The 15,806-nt window shown below is 58.7% G+C and overlaps 7 protein-coding genes across 7 annotated transcripts; 3 read left to right on the top strand and 4 right to left on the bottom strand.

Annotated features, from left to right (window-relative positions):
* Nucleotides 1-3,217: 3,217 nt before the first annotated feature.
* Nucleotides 3,218-6,025, bottom strand: BDZ90DRAFT_225630 (ATP-dependent DNA ligase; the record flags this gene model as incomplete). The annotated part of the gene is made up of 3 exons (XM_025504677.1): nucleotides 3,218-5,214; nucleotides 5,290-5,915; nucleotides 6,003-6,025. The coding sequence occupies 3 exons, from the start codon at nucleotides 6,023-6,025 to the stop codon at nucleotides 3,218-3,220; spliced, it is 2,646 nt and encodes an 881-aa protein (XP_025365671.1).
* An 828-nt stretch (nucleotides 6,026-6,853) lies between these two features.
* Nucleotides 6,854-8,515, top strand: BDZ90DRAFT_230052 (Six-hairpin glycosidase). The gene is made up of 2 exons (XM_025505323.1): nucleotides 6,854-7,980; nucleotides 8,053-8,515. The coding sequence occupies exons 1-2, from the start codon at nucleotides 7,071-7,073 to the stop codon at nucleotides 8,439-8,441; spliced, it is 1,299 nt and encodes a 432-aa protein (XP_025365670.1). The 5' UTR covers nucleotides 6,854-7,070; the 3' UTR covers nucleotides 8,442-8,515.
* A 267-nt stretch (nucleotides 8,516-8,782) lies between these two features.
* Nucleotides 8,783-9,316, bottom strand: BDZ90DRAFT_258098 (zf-CSL-domain-containing protein; the record flags this gene model as incomplete). The annotated part of the gene is made up of 2 exons (XM_025508033.1): nucleotides 8,783-8,866; nucleotides 9,128-9,316. 2 exons carry the CDS (start codon nucleotides 9,314-9,316, stop codon nucleotides 8,783-8,785), a joined length of 273 nt encoding a protein of 90 aa, XP_025365669.1.
* A 504-nt stretch (nucleotides 9,317-9,820) lies between these two features.
* On the top strand, nucleotides 9,821-10,413 carry BDZ90DRAFT_205408 (hypothetical protein; the record flags this gene model as incomplete). Its single annotated transcript, XM_025503935.1, has 2 exons — nucleotides 9,821-9,977; nucleotides 10,076-10,413. Coding segments are annotated over 2 exons (495 nt in total), but the record flags the coding sequence as incomplete, so codon positions are not given.
* A 342-nt stretch (nucleotides 10,414-10,755) lies between these two features.
* Nucleotides 10,756-11,421, bottom strand: BDZ90DRAFT_230050 (hypothetical protein). The gene is made up of 3 exons (XM_025505322.1): nucleotides 11,304-11,421; nucleotides 11,079-11,168; nucleotides 10,756-10,971 (listed from the first exon to the last, which is right to left on the bottom strand). The coding sequence occupies exons 1-3, from the start codon at nucleotides 11,406-11,408 to the stop codon at nucleotides 10,858-10,860; spliced, it is 309 nt and encodes a 102-aa protein (XP_025365667.1). The 5' UTR covers nucleotides 11,409-11,421; the 3' UTR covers nucleotides 10,756-10,857.
* A 165-nt stretch (nucleotides 11,422-11,586) lies between these two features.
* Nucleotides 11,587-12,676, top strand: BDZ90DRAFT_230049 (COQ7-domain-containing protein). The gene has a single exon (XM_025505321.1). The coding sequence runs from the start codon at nucleotides 11,641-11,643 to the stop codon at nucleotides 12,505-12,507; it is 867 nt and encodes a 288-aa protein (XP_025365666.1). The 5' UTR covers nucleotides 11,587-11,640; the 3' UTR covers nucleotides 12,508-12,676.
* BDZ90DRAFT_230048 (hypothetical protein) lies at nucleotides 12,517-14,352 on the bottom strand. Its single transcript, XM_025505320.1, has 2 exons — nucleotides 12,786-14,352; nucleotides 12,517-12,712 (listed from the first exon to the last, which is right to left on the bottom strand). The coding sequence occupies exons 1-2, from the start codon at nucleotides 14,052-14,054 to the stop codon at nucleotides 12,641-12,643; spliced, it is 1,341 nt and encodes a 446-aa protein (XP_025365665.1). The 5' UTR covers nucleotides 14,055-14,352; the 3' UTR covers nucleotides 12,517-12,640.
* Nucleotides 14,353-15,806: the final 1,454 nt, after the last annotated feature.

The raw sequence follows: 15,806 nt of genomic DNA, 5'->3' as shown, positions 1-15,806 counted from the left end.
TTCGGAATTGGGTTGCCCTGTTCTTGCTCTGGTCGGAACTCCCGGCTTGAAATGAGGCAAGCGCGGGTGCGATCCGCTGCTGCTTTGCTGACTTTTAGTGCCCTTTCGGTAGAGTGGGCAGATGGCGGCCTGTATGCAAGATGCAAGCAGTGGGCGTCTGCGCTGCTTGCAACGTCCAGACCGGGCGTCGGAAACGGCGGCTGAAAGACGGCCAACGATGTAGAGAGGCGTCGCCGTGAGTCTCGATGTGTGGCGGTGAAGACGATAGCAGCAGCAGACGTCTGGTGATGACGACGATGAGTGAACGACCGAGCCTCGCGAGACACCTTTCCCCCCTCCTACTTGATGCACAGACGAAGCGCAGATGGAGCGGTGCCCGACCTACTAAGCGAAAAGTCTCAATAGATCACCGAGCAACGTATCGCTCGCTTTCCTTTGATTCCAAGTTTGGCGCAGGCTCCACGGCTGCTTGTCGTGCGCGATCCAAACCTACGATTGGGACGTTGCGGGACGTCGTCTTCGTGGGACGCCGTGCTATGTCTATACTCCGCGCGGCACTGGACCCGTATCGACGTCAGTCGTCTTTGAAGCGAAGCTTGATTGGCGAGCACAGACAGGGAGCCAGCTTGAGCGGTCCCCCCTGATTCGCTACGAAGTTAGGCCCGGAGGAGCAAGAGGAGCAGAAGCGGGGCGCCCGCCCGCGGAGCAAAAGGGATGTAAAAGACGCCCGCTCGCGCTGGCGCACACGACACTGGATGTCGCCTCGTCAGACCGGAGCGCGGATGAGTGCGAGGAGATGACGAAGACTGACGAAGACTTCGCAGGCGAGGCGAAGGGGCAAGAAAGAGTATCGTGTGCAAGGTCTGGTGCGAGTTCGTGCGTGCAAAAAAGACAGAATGGTTTCCAATGGTGGCCTCCGGCATGCAGCGTCCGGACGTCTTCAGACCTCGATCTCGTTGGCATCCGTCGACTTGCTCTACAGATGCAGACCGGCTTCAGGATTCCGAAGATGGCCAAGTTACACTCGTAGCAGCAACTCTGGCCGCCTTGCTGCCGCCGTCGTCGCGGGGTTGCTTTGATGCTGCTGCGTGCCCCCCTCCCCTCTCCCTTTCGCATGTCTTTCTTCCCGGCGGCCGCGCCGCCCGCTGAGCAGCCTTTAACCTCAGGTACACACGGTGCGAAGGGACATGCGGCGCAGGTGGGGGAAATTCGTAAGCATCGCGAGCATCGCGAGCATCGTAGCAACCCTTAACTTGCGCATTAAACGCCCGTAATCAAGCGTATGCTCGCCGTGAATGCTCCCCGTCGCCCGTCCTCGTCGATGCTGATGATGAATGTGGCCGCCTATCGGAGCTGCGATGTCAGAATGAACTCCGCTATGGCGTCTCAGAAAGGATGCCGAGGCACTGCATTGCCCGCCGTGAGATCGGCGGAAGTTCACCAAAGTACGCCCATAATCGTGGCGCCCGCGTGAGAGCCAACCTCCACGTCCGACGAGTCAACACCGCCACACAAAGGGCAAGGCCAAGCTTTCATCACTCGCTCGCTCGCTCCCTCGTGTATTATGCAGGCGCAGTCGATCTGGTAGGCGACTTGTTCCTGAGTCTCTCTTCGACGCTCGATAAGGATGGCCCGGCAGAGCGCTAGGCTGAGACTTTTTGACCCGAGCGGAATGTAGAGAAGGAGGAGAATGGGGAAATAGCCCGCAAGAGCCTCGCCGCCGTCTCCCGTGGGTACGAGCTTCCTGTCAGGTGAACATTGAGAGTAGCAAGCAAGCGAGACGCTTTGGGCTGAGGTCCGTCCACAATGCGCATCGAGACCGAGGTCTTGAACTTCGTAGCTCAGCAAGCGATTCAAGCTGCGAGGCTGACGGACGGCAGGCACGGCAGGCAGGAAGCGCTCCTTGCCTGCCGCTCAGGCGGTCAGCATCATCAGCAATGAGACGCTTCCTTGCCGCGACGATGCCGATGACGCCGAGAAGAGTGCACTGACAAGAACAAGAAAGACCACGGCATCACGATGACGCTGAGGTGCGAAGCTCGCGATAAACTCTCACGCTTCCCGAGCATGTACGAGAGCGCCGTCAGCTCGGGGCCCGGAAGGGCAATGGGTGTAAAGGAAGCTCGAGGCTTTATCCTTTGAGCTCCGCTGTGTCAACAAAGCGGCGGCTCGCTGGCGCACATTGTCCCACAGTCGTGAGCTGAGCGTGGCTAAGGTGGGGCGAATTGAATTGATGTCGTGCTAGATACATCCGCGTATTGGCTCGTCGAGGCGCTGCCAGAAAAACGATGCTCTCAAGTGCTCCTTGCCGCGTCCCCCGCTCAAGACAAATGTCGACCGCATTCTTTGACAACGCCTTCTTTCTGTACGCTCACCAATCATTTCAGCGAAAGGACAGCTCCGTTAGTTCCGTAGTGCCTTTTTCACTGCGATGCCTCGCTGCCAATGGGACGACGTCGGTGCCACTCCAATCCTTGTTTCGCCGAGATGATCGACCAGAGGACCGTGAGCTTGGCAACGTCCATGGTACGCCGCTTTCGCCGTGGCATTACCCTCGACGAAAGATCTTCTCAGCTCCCTTTCAGCGGAAGGAAGTTACGGCTGAATCCCACTTGACACTTTATCCGGCCGATTTGGTTCGATCGACCAAGAAGCGGCGTAATGCAAAGACCTGTTACCCGTCGTCCCGCACCACTTACGCCTGTCAATACCTGCCCCGAATTGCAGACTGCAAGCAGTCCCATCATCGATGCCCGAGGACGCAGGTGAGCAGACATAGATAGATTGATTGATTGGGCTCACCTCCATTACTCGGCCGTATCTTCGCGCAAGATCCCCGAAAGAGCTGCGCGAGGTGCGTGCAGGCGCCTAGGCGTGCGTACATTGCACGCTACGTCCTAGAAATGGCCGTACGGGCGCACGCCACGTCAAGGTAATCCGCGAGTGAACTGAGGAAGGCGAATTCGCAATTTCATTCGAGGAGGCGTTGAGGACACAAGGTGGGCCTAGAGGTCGCGAAGAGCGGAGTGAAGGCGAGAAGGAGTTCACGGCGGCGGAAACGGAGGTTCTCTTTACACGGCCGAGAAGCAAGAGCGGACGTGGTAGCGGTCGAAGGTGCGGATGGGCGAATGAATGGCAATTGAGCCACTAAGTCGGGCGACTAGCTCGCCGCTCGAGGAACAAGCATGGACATACGGGAGAGGGCCTCCCCTCGCATCTACCAATAATCATCATCACCTCCTCCCCCCTTCTTGCCCTGCTGCGCCGAAGCCTGCTTGCGATACATCTCAGCAATCTGTTCCGGCCCCGTCGAGTCCTCTGGATCCTTATCATCTCTAATCCTAATAAAGCGCGGAAACCTCAATGAGATCCCTCTGGCCTCAATGGCTCCCTTGGCCGCCGTGTAGATCGGGCTGAGCGACAAGTCTGCCACCCTGACCTCCCACACGACCTTGGGCTCAAAGTAGACATCCGGCGTTGCTCCGCCGACGTCGTAGTAGCCCTTCTTCACTGTGAGCTCAAGTGGCTTGAGCTGCGCCGTAAAGTCCTCCAGGTTCGCCTCTGTGAAGCCCGTTCCGATCTTGCAGACCGTCTGGTAAGACTCCGAGTCGACGTCCCAGCATCCGAGGAGGAAGGCTCCGTACACCTTTGTGCGCTTCCCCTTCCCATAGTACCCGCCCAGCACAACGAGATCGAGCGAATCGCCCGCCCCGCTGAGATAGTCCTTCTTGAGCTTGAGCCAGTTCTGGGACCGACGAGACGGCTCGTAGGTGGATTCCTTGCCTTGGAGCATCTTGACCATCAAGCCCTCGCAGCGGTCCTGCACCGACGCCTCGAGGAAGGCAGCAATCTCCTCTACGGTGTTACAATCCTGCGACGTAGCATAGTCGAACTCGTCCGCGTTCGGGTTGAAGGCGGAGCGCAACTTCTCGCGACGAGTAGCGAGGTCGTACTGGAGGAGGGGCTCGCCATTGAGGTAGAGGATGTCAAAGGCGAAGAGCTTGACTTTGACCGTCACTTTGTCCGCTTGCACGTCCTTGCGCTTGCGGGTGCTGAGCTGCTGGAAGGGTTGAAGCCCTCCAGCATCGATGACTTCGCCGGCCTCGTTCTTTACGGCAGCCTTCCACGCCGTCACCTCGGCGTCAATGACGAAGCTCTTCGTCTCCGGCTTGCGGCATCGGGCGATGCTCTCAAGGAGGTCAGGGTACTTGACTGACATGTCTTCCGAATTGCGTGAGAACACTCCTAGCCTGCCCTGTGACGACGACGACGACGCGCCGTTGCTGCTGCTGCTCCCTGCAATCTCTTTTGTCGGGGCTGCCTGCTCTCCTTCAATCGCATTCGCCTCGCCAGGCACGTAGAAGTGAATTTGCGCCCTCTCCCCATCGTACTTGTATTCGCAGGTGAACGACCTGTCCTCGAAACGATCCAGCACCTCCGTGATAGCCTTCGTAGGCCGAGCCAGCATAGGCTTGAGCGGGATACCGGGCGTAAGGTGGCAAGTCTTGCGCAGGCCTTCAGGCCCGTCCTTGATCAAGGCAGGGACAAGAATGTCGTAATTCGGCATCTCACTGAAGGCAGCCTTGCACTGCTCCTCTGCCATCTTGAGTTCATCGCTCAGCGTGTCGATGTTCTTCGTCTTGAAGCGCGTGAAGACGGCACTACGCGCCAAGGCGATCATGACCGTCTTCTCGGCCAGACCGATGCGCAATTTGCCCTCGATGCTCCTGATAATCCATTTGGTCTCCTCGCCCTTGCATGCTGAGAGGAGCTTCATGATGAGGCCAATCTTCTTGTCCTGAGACTTGTTGCCAGACGTCGTCGCAATCTCCTTGAGAGTCTTGAATACGCCAGGGACAGTGAGGGCGCTGGATTGGAACATGGTAGGCTGCTTAGCCCGCGAGGCCATAGCGACTCTGCCCAGGTCGCCAAGCTCCTCGAGGTCCTTCTTAATCTTGTCTACGCCACGGCCCGTGCTCTGCGCGATGGCCTTGATGATGAGGCTCTCTCCGAGACCGAGCTCAAGGCCCAGGTAGTCAGGGCACAGGCGGTTGATGCAGAGGTAGATGGCTTGTGTCACCTCTTCGGGCGTGGAGGCGTGCTCGATGGCTGTGACGAGAAAGGTGCTCAGGATGTCTTGGATCTCCAGTCGCTTTGTGGTCTTGTCGATTTGCGAGAAGACATCGGCCAAGGCTGCGTAGGGTATCGGTTTTCCTGCAAGCGCGGCGTTGAGGAATTGCTATCAGTTCTGCTGGCTCACACGACATCTCGTTCGCGGCTTGTTCTCACCTTTCTGCCACTTTGCGTCGCTCTTGTTGGAGGAACTAGCTCCCGCCGCTGCAGCTTTGCGCTCACTCGCTTTCATGAACATGGCGGCCACCTTGACGTGCGCCTTGGGGTCCTCAGCCTTGTCCTCCTCCTCTTCCTCTCCTTCCGATGACGCTGTGTCGCTACCCTCATCCTCGGCTTCAGGAGATGCCTCGCTGGTAAGCGCCGGTGCGTCTTGCTTTTCTTTCTTGACAGCGCTGTTGCTACTGCTGGCCTTTGCATTGCCACTCGACTTGGACGAGGAAGCCCCCGCCGCCTTTGCGCTGCCATTGATCTTTTGCTCCTTCTTGACGACAGGCTTGACGTCCTCCTCCTCCTCGCTGTCCGAAATCTGTATTCTGCTGCGCTTGCGAGGTGCAGACGATGAAGACGAGGCTGCGCGACTGCTGCTGCTTGCGTCTTTCATAGCGACGTCGTCATCGACCTGTGCTGCCTCGTCCTTGACGCTCTTGGACGAGCTTGCAGCGGATTCGTCTGCGGGAGAGGCGCTGGTGCTGGCCGTCGACTTGTTCTTCTTGAACATCGTCTTAAGGTCGCCTTGCTGAGGAGGAGGCTTGGCTGCGCCTGGTGGATAGTCGACAAAGTTGCTGCGAGCGCGTGCGTAGGCGTGAGGTATGCCGAGGTCAGTGATGGTACCTCTAATGATGCTGCACAGTCCGCGTGCTGCTACTCACCCGAGCGTCGACTGCTTGCCCATGGTGAGTGGTCTCAGAGAAGTGACTAGCGGCAACGAGTGGCGAAGAGGACGGAAGATGGACGATGTTGTTGCGGGTCGCCACGTCGTCCTGACCAGCATCAATTGGGACGAGAAGATCGGAGGGCAAGGCAAGCAAGTGAGGGGAGAGCGAGATGCAGCGACGGAGAGCGAGCGACAGAGACCAATTTGTCGACGCGTCGCCCGCGCCAGTGGGCGTGGTGAGCGACGTCGATGCCCAGGACCTTCAGCACACAAAGGAGCCAGGCCCTTCAATCAGCTTCAACAACATAGCGTGGGCAAAGCAGCGAGCAATATCTTCGGCACAGGCTCATCTGAATGCAACCTATCTATGACAGGCCTACACTAGCATGCCCCTCAAGACGCGGTGTTGGATCTCTAACCACGTGGCTCAAGCTCAACTCCACTTCAGGGTCTAAGTCGAGGCTGCTGCTGGCCTTTTTCGTTCGTGACTAGAGGTTGGGCCCCACTCCTTGACTTCCCTGATCCACATCACCAGCATGTCCGCTCCACAACGCTCTCTGAAGGACCTTCCCCTATCCCACTGGCTCATCCTCGCCGGTGCGACTGGTTCTGCCGTCTTCTCAGGCCTGGCAGCCTACAAGGCTCTCGGCCCGCCTACGCGTACGCGCAAGCAAGCTAAGCAGCTCTTCACCTCGTCGACGTCCATCTCCGAGGATGCGACTGCCCTAGACCATCTGCTCGCAGCTTTTGGCCCCGACGGTAGGAATGCTCTGGGAACTGCGCCAGGGTGCATGGTCGCGAGCCCGAGCAAGGAGGGCGATGGGGATAGCAACAACTACTGGTTCCAGTGGCCCCGCGACTCCGGGCTGTGCGTGAGGAGCTTGGTTGAGGCCCTGAAGCAGGCTGAGGAGGGCAAAGGTCTAGGCCAGTACGATGCATCGGCCATCGAACGTCGTATCAAGGAGTGATTTCGGGCAAGGCAGCGCACAGACGAGGATGGTGGACAGCTCGTACTGACCTTCATTCCTCGCCGCCGCCGCTGCCCTCGCCCAGCTTCCTCATCATGTCTCTTCAGCTCCAACACACAGACAACCCATCTGGCACGTTCCAGACGGGTGGTATTGGCGAGCCGAAATTCAACGTCGACGGCTCCCCCTTCACTGGCTCGTGGGGCCGACCACAAAACGATGGCCCCGCTTTGCGATCCATCACCGCTGCGAGGTACATGGCGCACGTACTGGACACGCGCTCGATCAGCGATGCTTCCAGGACTTTTGTCACGCAGCAGCTTTGGGCCGCCAATGGAGTCAAGGATCCAGAGGCGCAGGGCAAGCGACGCTTGTTGATCAGGGATGATCTCGACTACATTTGCAGAGAGTGGCAGAGCAAGACGTTCGAACTGTGGGAGGAGGTCTGCGCTGACGCTGGAGCCGGCGGAGGACACTTCCACGTCTTGATGACACAACGCCGTGCTCTGCTGGAGGGAGCTGCCCTGGCACGCCGCACAGAGACATTGGATGAGGTAGCAGCCAAAAGATGGGACGAAGCTGCAGCTGCAATCACCAACAGGCTGGAGAAGTTCTGGAACGCACAAGGGAAGCTCAACCTCGAAGGCGGGCCAGATGAGGGAAGCAACATCGATTGGCACGACGAGCGTCACCTGTCCTCTATCGGCGACATAGTTCTCGCATCGCCGCACGTCCTTCCCACACTGAACAGGGTGAGCGGGCAGCACAAGCCAACACAAGCCGATTGCGCTGTTCTGCTTGGCTTTACGCACGGGTGGGATGGAGATGTCGGACTCAAGGCAGACGATACGTGGGAACCTTGGGGAGAGCGCTGCCTGGCCACCCTGTGGCGAAATGTCCAGGTCTTCGCTAAGGTCTACCCTGTCAATAGGGGAAGGGATCCGGTCAGGGATGGAGTGCTTTGTGGTCGCTACCCAGAGGACGTCTACGATGGCGTAGGACAGAGTGAGATTCAATTGAGACCGCAGCAGGACAGGCGTCATTCGCTAACCTTCTCGCCCCTCCCCGCGCACTCAGGCATTGGCAACCCTTGGTTCCTGACAACCTTTGCCGTCTCAAACGTCCTCTATCTCACCCTAGCTCACCACGCACGCACTTCCCTCCCCATCACCCTCACCCCTGCCACCCTGTCCTTCTTCAGCAACTTCCTCGATGCAGGCCACGCCCGCGCAGGAGCTACGTACCATCGCGGCAGCCACGAGTGGGAGAGCATCATGCGCGGCATGCGCGAGATGGCCGAAGTGTACCTTACGAATGCGGCGCGCTTTGCTGAGCAGAGGAAGGGCAAGATGAGCGAGCAGATTGATCGCTACTCTGGTTGGATGAGGGGAGCGAGGGAGCTCAGCTGGAGCTTTGCGAGCTTCCTGGCCGTTCATCAGGCCAGGCGATTGTCCAGCAGCGTCTGAAGCGGGCAGCGCGCCGATTGATGGAGTCAGAGTGACTGCAATGCAAAATTTTCTTCCCCAGAACTGAGGGTGCTATTGAGGTATGCCAGTGCGAGCCGCTGGTCTTGCCAGCTTGCGAGCTAGCCTAAAGCGTCCGATGGCCGACAGCGCTGGCTTGCTGGTACGGTGCCGGTAGTGTTGACCGTACCTTGTAAGATGTGTCATCTCGAAGTAGAGCGCCAAGGCTGCCGCGTGGTGCGACGCCGAAGAGCAAGCAGGCCGCTTAACGGCAGACGGCGGCCGGTTGCAGCTTGGGCAGTGGTATTGATGGTGCTCCTAGAAGCGACTATGATCCTGGGCCTTCAAGCGGCAACGCTGACTTGAGGCGCTCCAGTGGTATCGATGGCCGTCGACGGGGCGACATCATCATCTTCCTCAAAGTCGAGCTGCGAAGAGCGGGTGAGGAAAGCGCCGATGATCAGCTCGAGCTCTCTGCGACTCTCATTGGCGTCATCGATCCTTCCCCTCTTCTCCTGATCCATCAGTGGAAAGATGAAAAGCTTTTTGGTTCAAGGTCTCGGCATTGCATCCTCTCAAGGAGGACACTACGCCTGACGTGCAAATGAAACTGTATTCGTCCTTTGGATCCCTGGCCCCTCTGCCCTGCCCTTCCCTGCCCTGCCCCTCGCCTCTTTGACGATACTCACAGGATCAAAGACGACGCGAATAATCAAGCTGCAGCTGGGACATCGCGCAACATCCTCTGCCTCTTTGAGCTGCGCCCGCGTGATCTCGAATCGATCGCCACAGGGGCACGGGTAGTGGAAAAGGTCCTTGACTTCGTCGTAGGACATGTCCTCTAGCTCGATTTCGTCGTAGAAGGTTGGGCGACCCATGGCGCAAGAGCCCGAAGGCGTGATTGATGAGTGCTAAATTGGTGTGTTGTGTGTTGGGGCAAGGAGGGAAAGAAGAAGTAGACCGAGCTTCTCTGAGAGCGGGCGGCCAGCCGGTCGTGTGCGCGCAAGATTTGAGCTCGAGCGCCCAGTCGAAGCGGAGAGGGCGGACTGAGGCCGAGGTGAGATTTTGGCTGCGAGGCTGGATGGCCATCCTCAACCATCCACACATACCCAGTCACCAAGATGCCGGCCACGACACAGGACCCGCGCTTCGATACCTCGCATTGGACCTCGCAAGAGGCAGAGGCTGGGCCATCAAAAGCTACCTCGTCTTCGAGTGGCGAAGAGAGCGCAGAAGAGGACAACGATGAGGTAGAGCTCCAGGAGGACGACGAAGACGACGACGATGTAGACGCTCTCGAAGATGGCAATTCTCACCCTCTGCATTCTAGCGATGCTCCTCCGCTCCCTTCCTCTCTCACACCCAAAGAGCTCGCTGCGTTCGACCGCAAACAGCGTAAGCGCGGTATTATCTACATCTCGCGCATCCCACCGGGAATGACACCACCTAAGGTCCGACACCTGCTTTCGGGCTTTGGAGAGGTGGAGAGGATCTTCCTTCAAGACGGTGTGGGCAAGCAGCGCGAGAGAGAGCAGGGAGGTCAACAGAAGAGGAAAAAGAGTGAGTGCGGCAACTCAGGAAGGTAAGAGCAATAGGTGCGACGAGCTGATCATCTTGGCTCGCCTTCGCTCCCGCAGCCCGCCGCTTCACCGAGGGATGGGTCGAGTTTCTCTCCAAATCTACTGCCAAGTTGATCGCTTCCTCCCTCAATGCCCAACCGATAGGATTTGTCTCATCCTCCTCCCGAAAGGCGAACAAGAATGCACGCAGATGGCAAGACGATGTCTGGACCATGAAGTACCTCCCAGGCTTCAAGTGGCACATGTTGAGCGAGCAGATGGCGCACGAGAGGGCAGCGCATGCGTCCAGGCTTAGAACGGAGCTCAGCCAGAGTAAGGTAGAGCAGCAGGACTATTTGAGGAAGGTAGAGAGGGCTAGGGTGGCCCGGAATAAGGAGGAGAGGAAGAGACAGAGGGAAGAGGAGAAGGGCAAGACAGGAGCGGGAGCGGCATCATCAAAGACAAGAGGTGACAAGGAGAGCAGCGTCTCGGCCTCGTCGACCGCTGCCGCCGCCACCAAGCATCAAGACGAGCAGCGCATGCGCACCTTCAAGCAGCGCAAGCCAGTGCTGCGCGATGTCAGGGAGCAGGCGGACGGCGAAAAGAAGAGGAAGAGAGGGCAGGACGATGATGCTAGGGGGAACAGCAGCGAGCAAGGCGGGCCTGGCGGGCGAGGAACGCTCGATGGTGTGCTCAGTAGGATTCTGTAGCCACGCCTTCAATGCCATCGAACGTCACCCTCACTGCACGCTCTTTGCTGGATCTGAGGAGTGAAATGTGTTGGCTGCTGCGTGCCACCGTCTACTATACAAGGCGCTACCCGTATGCAGTCCCATCGTCTACTCTTTGTCTTCTCCTGCTCAAAGAGTGTCCAGGGTAGCTCCCGTATTCCTCTCAGCGGCGACCCTCCTCACGTAGGACTGAGACACGATGTTGAAGGCTTCGAAGTAGCGCTGCAGGCATCGGTCCAAGCACTGTGAGCGCGAGTGGACAGACGCAACGAATTAAAAATGAGACAGAATGTCAGCAGCTGAGTTGGAAGCAGATGAAGGCCCAAGGTGATGGCGGGCGCAGTACTCACAGTCTCCTCCTTGGACGAGAGGGACGAACCAGGGTATGGCACGCACTTGGCATAGCACTTCTCAGTCGACTTTGTGATGAGCTCTTGAGCCTGTCGGATGGAGGAGAAGTATGTGTCAGCTCATCAGCCCCTTGCACATGTCTGTCGTCGTCCATCACTGCGCCATCGACGTCGCCATCATCGCAGACGAGCTCGGCAAGGCGTTTCGTGGTCGACAACACTCACGTTAGCCATGGCAATCTCCGCCGAGACCTGACGCTTGATCGTCTCCTTCTTCTCCTGCGGCGAGCCGCCCTTGAGTGACGCAAAAGCTGATGAGATGTTGTCCATGATTGGCTGCGAGTCGATGTTGTGAGGTGATGGTTGGGACGATGCGAAGGTCGCCGATGCTGATGTCGAAAATGGAGGCGCGGGTCGGATGACTAAGCAGCGGGCGGGCGACGGGATGGAGGCAGGCACGGCGGACCGGCGGCCTCGCAAGTGGCTTTGATCAGCCAGACTTGATCAAGGCTTGCAGCAGCGCCATTTACTCCAAGACCATCACCACCATCAATTCGCAGCAATGATACGATCAGCCTTCGCCGAGTCGTCCACTCGCGCACTCAAGCGCAGCCTCGTCGCTACCACCACTCCTCGACCACAAGCTGTCCTCAGCCGCGCCTTCACCTCCTCCTCCTCCTCAGCCACCGCCACCGCCGAAGCGCAATCTCTCGCCTCGTCAATCTACACTTCCCCCCCACTTCACCCAACAGCCGCCACGTCCACGACTCCCTCCCTACCAGCGCACCATCGAGCCACCCTTGCATCACTTCTGCGCGTGGATCATTCAGGGGAAATAGCAGCCAATACAATCTACGCGGCGCAAGCCTACATATTCTCTTCCCCGCTGCGCAACGATGCTACGGCGAAGGATCTGACGCTAGAGATGTGGGAGTCAGAGAAGAAGCATCTCAAGGTCGCCGAGATGCTGTTGCGCCAGCATAGGGTCAGACCTAGTGCGCTCAATCCGGTGTGGGGGGCTTTGGGCAGTCTGTTGGGAGGAGTCACAGCAGCCATGGGTCGGGAGGCGGCTATGGCTTGTACAGAGGCGGTAGAGACTGTCATTGGGGAGCATTACGACGACCAGATCCGGCACATCGACGAAGTGCTTGCTTCATTCAAGCCGGAGGTAAAAGAGGACCTGCCAGAGTCCGCTGCGGCAGCTAGCTCTGCTACCGCGTCGGCGCCGGTCAACGACGCGGCTACTGCAGAGGCTCTCAAGTCTATTGAGACGTTGCGTGGCCTCTTAGAGGAGTTCAGGGATGACGAGTTGGAGCACCTGGACACCGCTGTCGAACACGATGCGCAGCAGGCTCCGGCGCACGCCCTCTTGAGCGCGGTGATTCAGGCGGGATGTAAAGGGGCGATTGAGGTAGCCAAGAGAATCTGATGCGCAACAATGAAGGGCCAAATAGTGAAGAGGGTATCATTGGGATAGTAGGGAAGGGACGAGAGGCGGACAATGCAATGTAATCTACACCCGCAATCCAATGTACATATACGCACACCTTGCAGCTCGAGGGTCATCGATATATGGCGACGATGAGCGCCGCAGTGAGGATGACGGTGCAGCCGATGGCAGAAAGCGGAGCAATCTGTGGCGAGGATAAGGCGTTCGCTTGTCAGCATCGCACTCTTCGGGCTTTGTTGCCCCTCACCCGTACTCACTGGCTCATGCAGGAACACCAGCTGAAACAAGCAGCTCCAGATAGCCTGCGTGTACGCGGTAGTCGTCGCCTTTCCACCCTTGCACATCTGCAGCCCCTTCGTCAAGAGGAGCTGAGCACATAGACCGAAGCCTGTCGTCAGGCCAAGGAGGATGGCTGCCTGGGTGCGAAGGCCCTTGGGGTCCGCTGGATCACCGCCCGGGAGAACCCACGTCTCCCCTTGTATCCATGCCAGGATTGGGCTGACAAGCGTGGAATATAGGGCGAAGAAGGAGACGGAGTGGAGCGGGGAGGCTCTCGTGCCGATGGCGCGAATGATGGTGAACGCCCCTGCTCCTCCTACTACGCCCACGAGTGCGAGGCAGGTAGCGAAGAGGCGCTGCCCTTCATCTTCGCCTTGCTTGCCGCCCGCACCAGTGGAAAGGCTGAAAGCCTCCTCTCCCGGGACCCCAACCGCCACGTCTCCCCCTCCCCCCACAGTCCCGAAGATGGCCTTTGGCCTTGCAATCAATGCTACCCCAATTAAGCTCGCAATACCCGCTCCTAACTCGCGGCGAGCAAAGTTTTCCCCAAGGAACCAGGAGCAGAACAAGCCAGTCCCAATAGGGATCAAGCCCAGGTTGATGACCTGGGCGTCTGAGAGCGGCAAGTAGCGCAACGAACTGAGGAAGCCGAAGATGCCACCGAAGCCGACGACTCCGCGAGCACAAAGTAGCTTCCGTACCCCTCTAGGGCCGAGGAAGGGGTGTGGGTCCCCCTTGATGTGCAGCGCAGCTAGACAAGCCAAGTATGTCATGCCCATACGAGCGAAGATGACTTGCAGGGCTGTGACTGGATGTTGCGAAGCCGCAGTGAGGTGTGAGAGGAGGGTGTAGGTGAGTGCCATAGAGGAGGAGAAGAAGGCGGCGAGGAGAAGGAGCGAGAGACCTAGAGTCTCTTGCTGGGCTAGCTGAGTGGTGGCGGAGACAATGGATAGGCGCGCGGAGGAGACGGTCTCCCTGAGCAGTCGGGAAGAGGAGCGTGGCCGCACCCTAGGTTGGTCCTCTTCTATGTCGAATGTGCTGCTTACTGTTGAGTAGCGACGTGAATCGGAGTGCCGGCTGGCTGGAAGATGAGGGTCCAGGTGGCGACGTTGGGGTAAATGCAGGTCCTCAATCCCATCTGCGTCCTGGGAGAGTGCGGATTGACGACGAGCGTCGAGGAGCGGAGAGCGTTCGTTGACCATACTGGAAGGTGGCTGAGGATACGGGTGTGCAGTGGAGTCCGTCATCTTGGGCTCCGTCTGAAAAACGTGAGGCGCGGGATGAGCTGATCAAGGCGAGGTTGCTGACCTCCAGCGAGTTGCTGACGACTATTCGTCTACAATCTGCTGGCTGGCAACCCTACTCTGCGGCTCTGCTGAGGCCCGCTCAATCCTGCCGATCGGATACTCGAATGTTGCGAAAGGGAAGATGCTCATCTTGAGCAGCCGTAGCGGATCTGGCAGCAACCCCTCAATCCTTGCCGACCATCGGCGTTGTCTCCGTCGTACTCCGTTGTTCGGCACAGAGATGAGAGAGAGCCGAGCTGATGAGCCTTTCGACGCCGCCGCACCTCGCCGCGTGTGGAGCTCTATGAGCTCTCTTTCGTGCCGCGACTGGTTGACTGGGCCCGCGGATGAGAGAGGGCGCTCGTCTGGCTGTCGCTGCGCCAAGGCCAACCCTAAGTGGGATGGATCGCGTTGTCGATTAGCTTCCTTCGTTCCTACCCTTCCACGTCTTTGTTTCCTCTCCATCACCTCCTCACTACCAGCCCTTTCTTCGCTTTTGCTTGCGCATACCACAGTCGGCGAACAGCGTTCGACACAGCTTGACATCACCGCACCGTACGACGTCAAGATGGGCATCAACCTGTCGCAGGCCATCTTTCTCCTCGCGGCAGCAGGCATCGCTGCGTCGCTTGTACTGCCCAGGTTCAAGGCGACATCGAGCAAACAGACCAGTAGCGATGGCAAGGCGTCGCAGCTGACGCCTGAAGCGCCAGGAGCGGCCACGTCTGCGTCCAACTCGAGCAAGGCAAAGTCGAAGAAGAAGAAGGTCAAGAAGCAGCAGCAACAGGCGCACTCCTCTGATATCGTGGCGTCGGCAAAGGAGGCAGTCAATGAAGTGATTGCGCCCACACCTGTACCTGCAGCTCCTCAAGAGGTCAAGGGGGCTGCTGACGTGCCTGCTGTCGCGCCTGCTGAAGATGCGGCCGTTCCCCCTCGTACATCGTCCGTCACGTACAGCAAGGTAGCCGCCGGCAAAGACGACCTGGACGCAGCTTCATCGGAAGCCTCGGCGACCAATCTTGACAATTCTGCCGTCCCTCGAGGTACCGTCACTATGGATGACTATGAGGATGCAGAGCCTCAAGAGGAGGAGGTCTGGCAGAGCGTCAGCGGCAGGGGCGCTGCAAAGAACGTGGTCAACCAGTCAGGTAAGTTACCAACGAATGCGACAAAGCGGCGGCTGTGTGAGTCTGACCCTGCTCTTCCTTTCTCTGTGTAGGCGCTGCCCCTTCTACTGCCTCGTCGTCCTCGTTCGCCTCCAAGAATCCGTTCGCTGTCCTCCCCTCCGCTTCAACGAAGGCACCCAAGTCCTCCTCGGCAAGTCACTCCATCTCCATCGGCGGCGCCGCATCATCGCCCTCGCCGGCCAGAAAGTCGGCCTCAGCAGCCGCAGCCGCCGCTGAACAGACGAAGCGCCAACGACAGAATGCTGCGCGCAACAATGCGGCCAAGGAGGCTCGCGCTGCCGAAGAGCAGGCTCGGGTGGCCAAGATGGAGGCCCATCGTCGCCAGGTACAGATGGAGCGTATTCGAGCCGAGGAGGCGAAGAGGGCCAGTGGATCCCCCAAGGGCAAGCCCAATGGAGCTGGCAACGGAAGCGCCAAGAGAGGTGGGCTCGATGCGAAGGCTTCGGTCAATGGGCAGGGTCAGTTGGTCTGGGATTGACTCCAGGACGTTGCCCCTACGTACCCGCCGCATGTCATCGCGCATCCG

This window comes from Jaminaea rosea (assembly GCF_003144245.1).
Source record: "Jaminaea rosea strain MCA 5214 unplaced genomic scaffold BDZ90scaffold_1, whole genome shotgun sequence".
NCBI classification, from domain to species: Eukaryota; Fungi; Basidiomycota; class Exobasidiomycetes; order Microstromatales; genus Jaminaea; species Jaminaea rosea.
Note: the sequence above shows the minus strand (reverse complement) of the source record. Positions and strands in the feature narration are given on the sequence as shown.

Bases quoted from the DNA above. Each gene is read 5' to 3' on its own strand.
- BDZ90DRAFT_230050 (XM_025505322.1), bottom strand. From the start codon at position 11,408: ATGGACAACATCTCATCAGCTTTTGCGTCACTCAAGGGCGGCTCGCCG. The intron at 11,169-11,303 runs GTGAGTGTTGTC...TCCATCCGACAG, and splicing joins CGGAGATTGCCATGGCTAAC to GCTCAAGAGCTCATCACAAA. The intron at 10,972-11,078 runs GTGAGTACTGCG...TCGCGCTCACAG, and splicing joins TCTCGTCCAAGGAGGAGACT to TGCTTGGACCGATGCCTGCA.
- BDZ90DRAFT_230052 (XM_025505323.1), top strand. From the start codon at position 7,071: ATGTCTCTTCAGCTCCAACACACAGACAACCCATCTGGCACGTTCCAG. The intron at 7,981-8,052 runs GTGAGATTCAAT...CCGCGCACTCAG, and splicing joins CTACGATGGCGTAGGACAGA to GCATTGGCAACCCTTGGTTC.
- BDZ90DRAFT_230048 (XM_025505320.1), bottom strand. From the start codon at position 14,054: ATGACGGACTCCACTGCACACCCGTATCCTCAGCCACCTTCCAGTATG. The intron at 12,713-12,785 runs GTGAGTACGGGT...TCCTCGCCACAG, and splicing joins TGGTGTTCCTGCATGAGCCA to ATTGCTCCGCTTTCTGCCAT.
- BDZ90DRAFT_230049 (XM_025505321.1), top strand. From the start codon at position 11,641: ATGATACGATCAGCCTTCGCCGAGTCGTCCACTCGCGCACTCAAGCGC.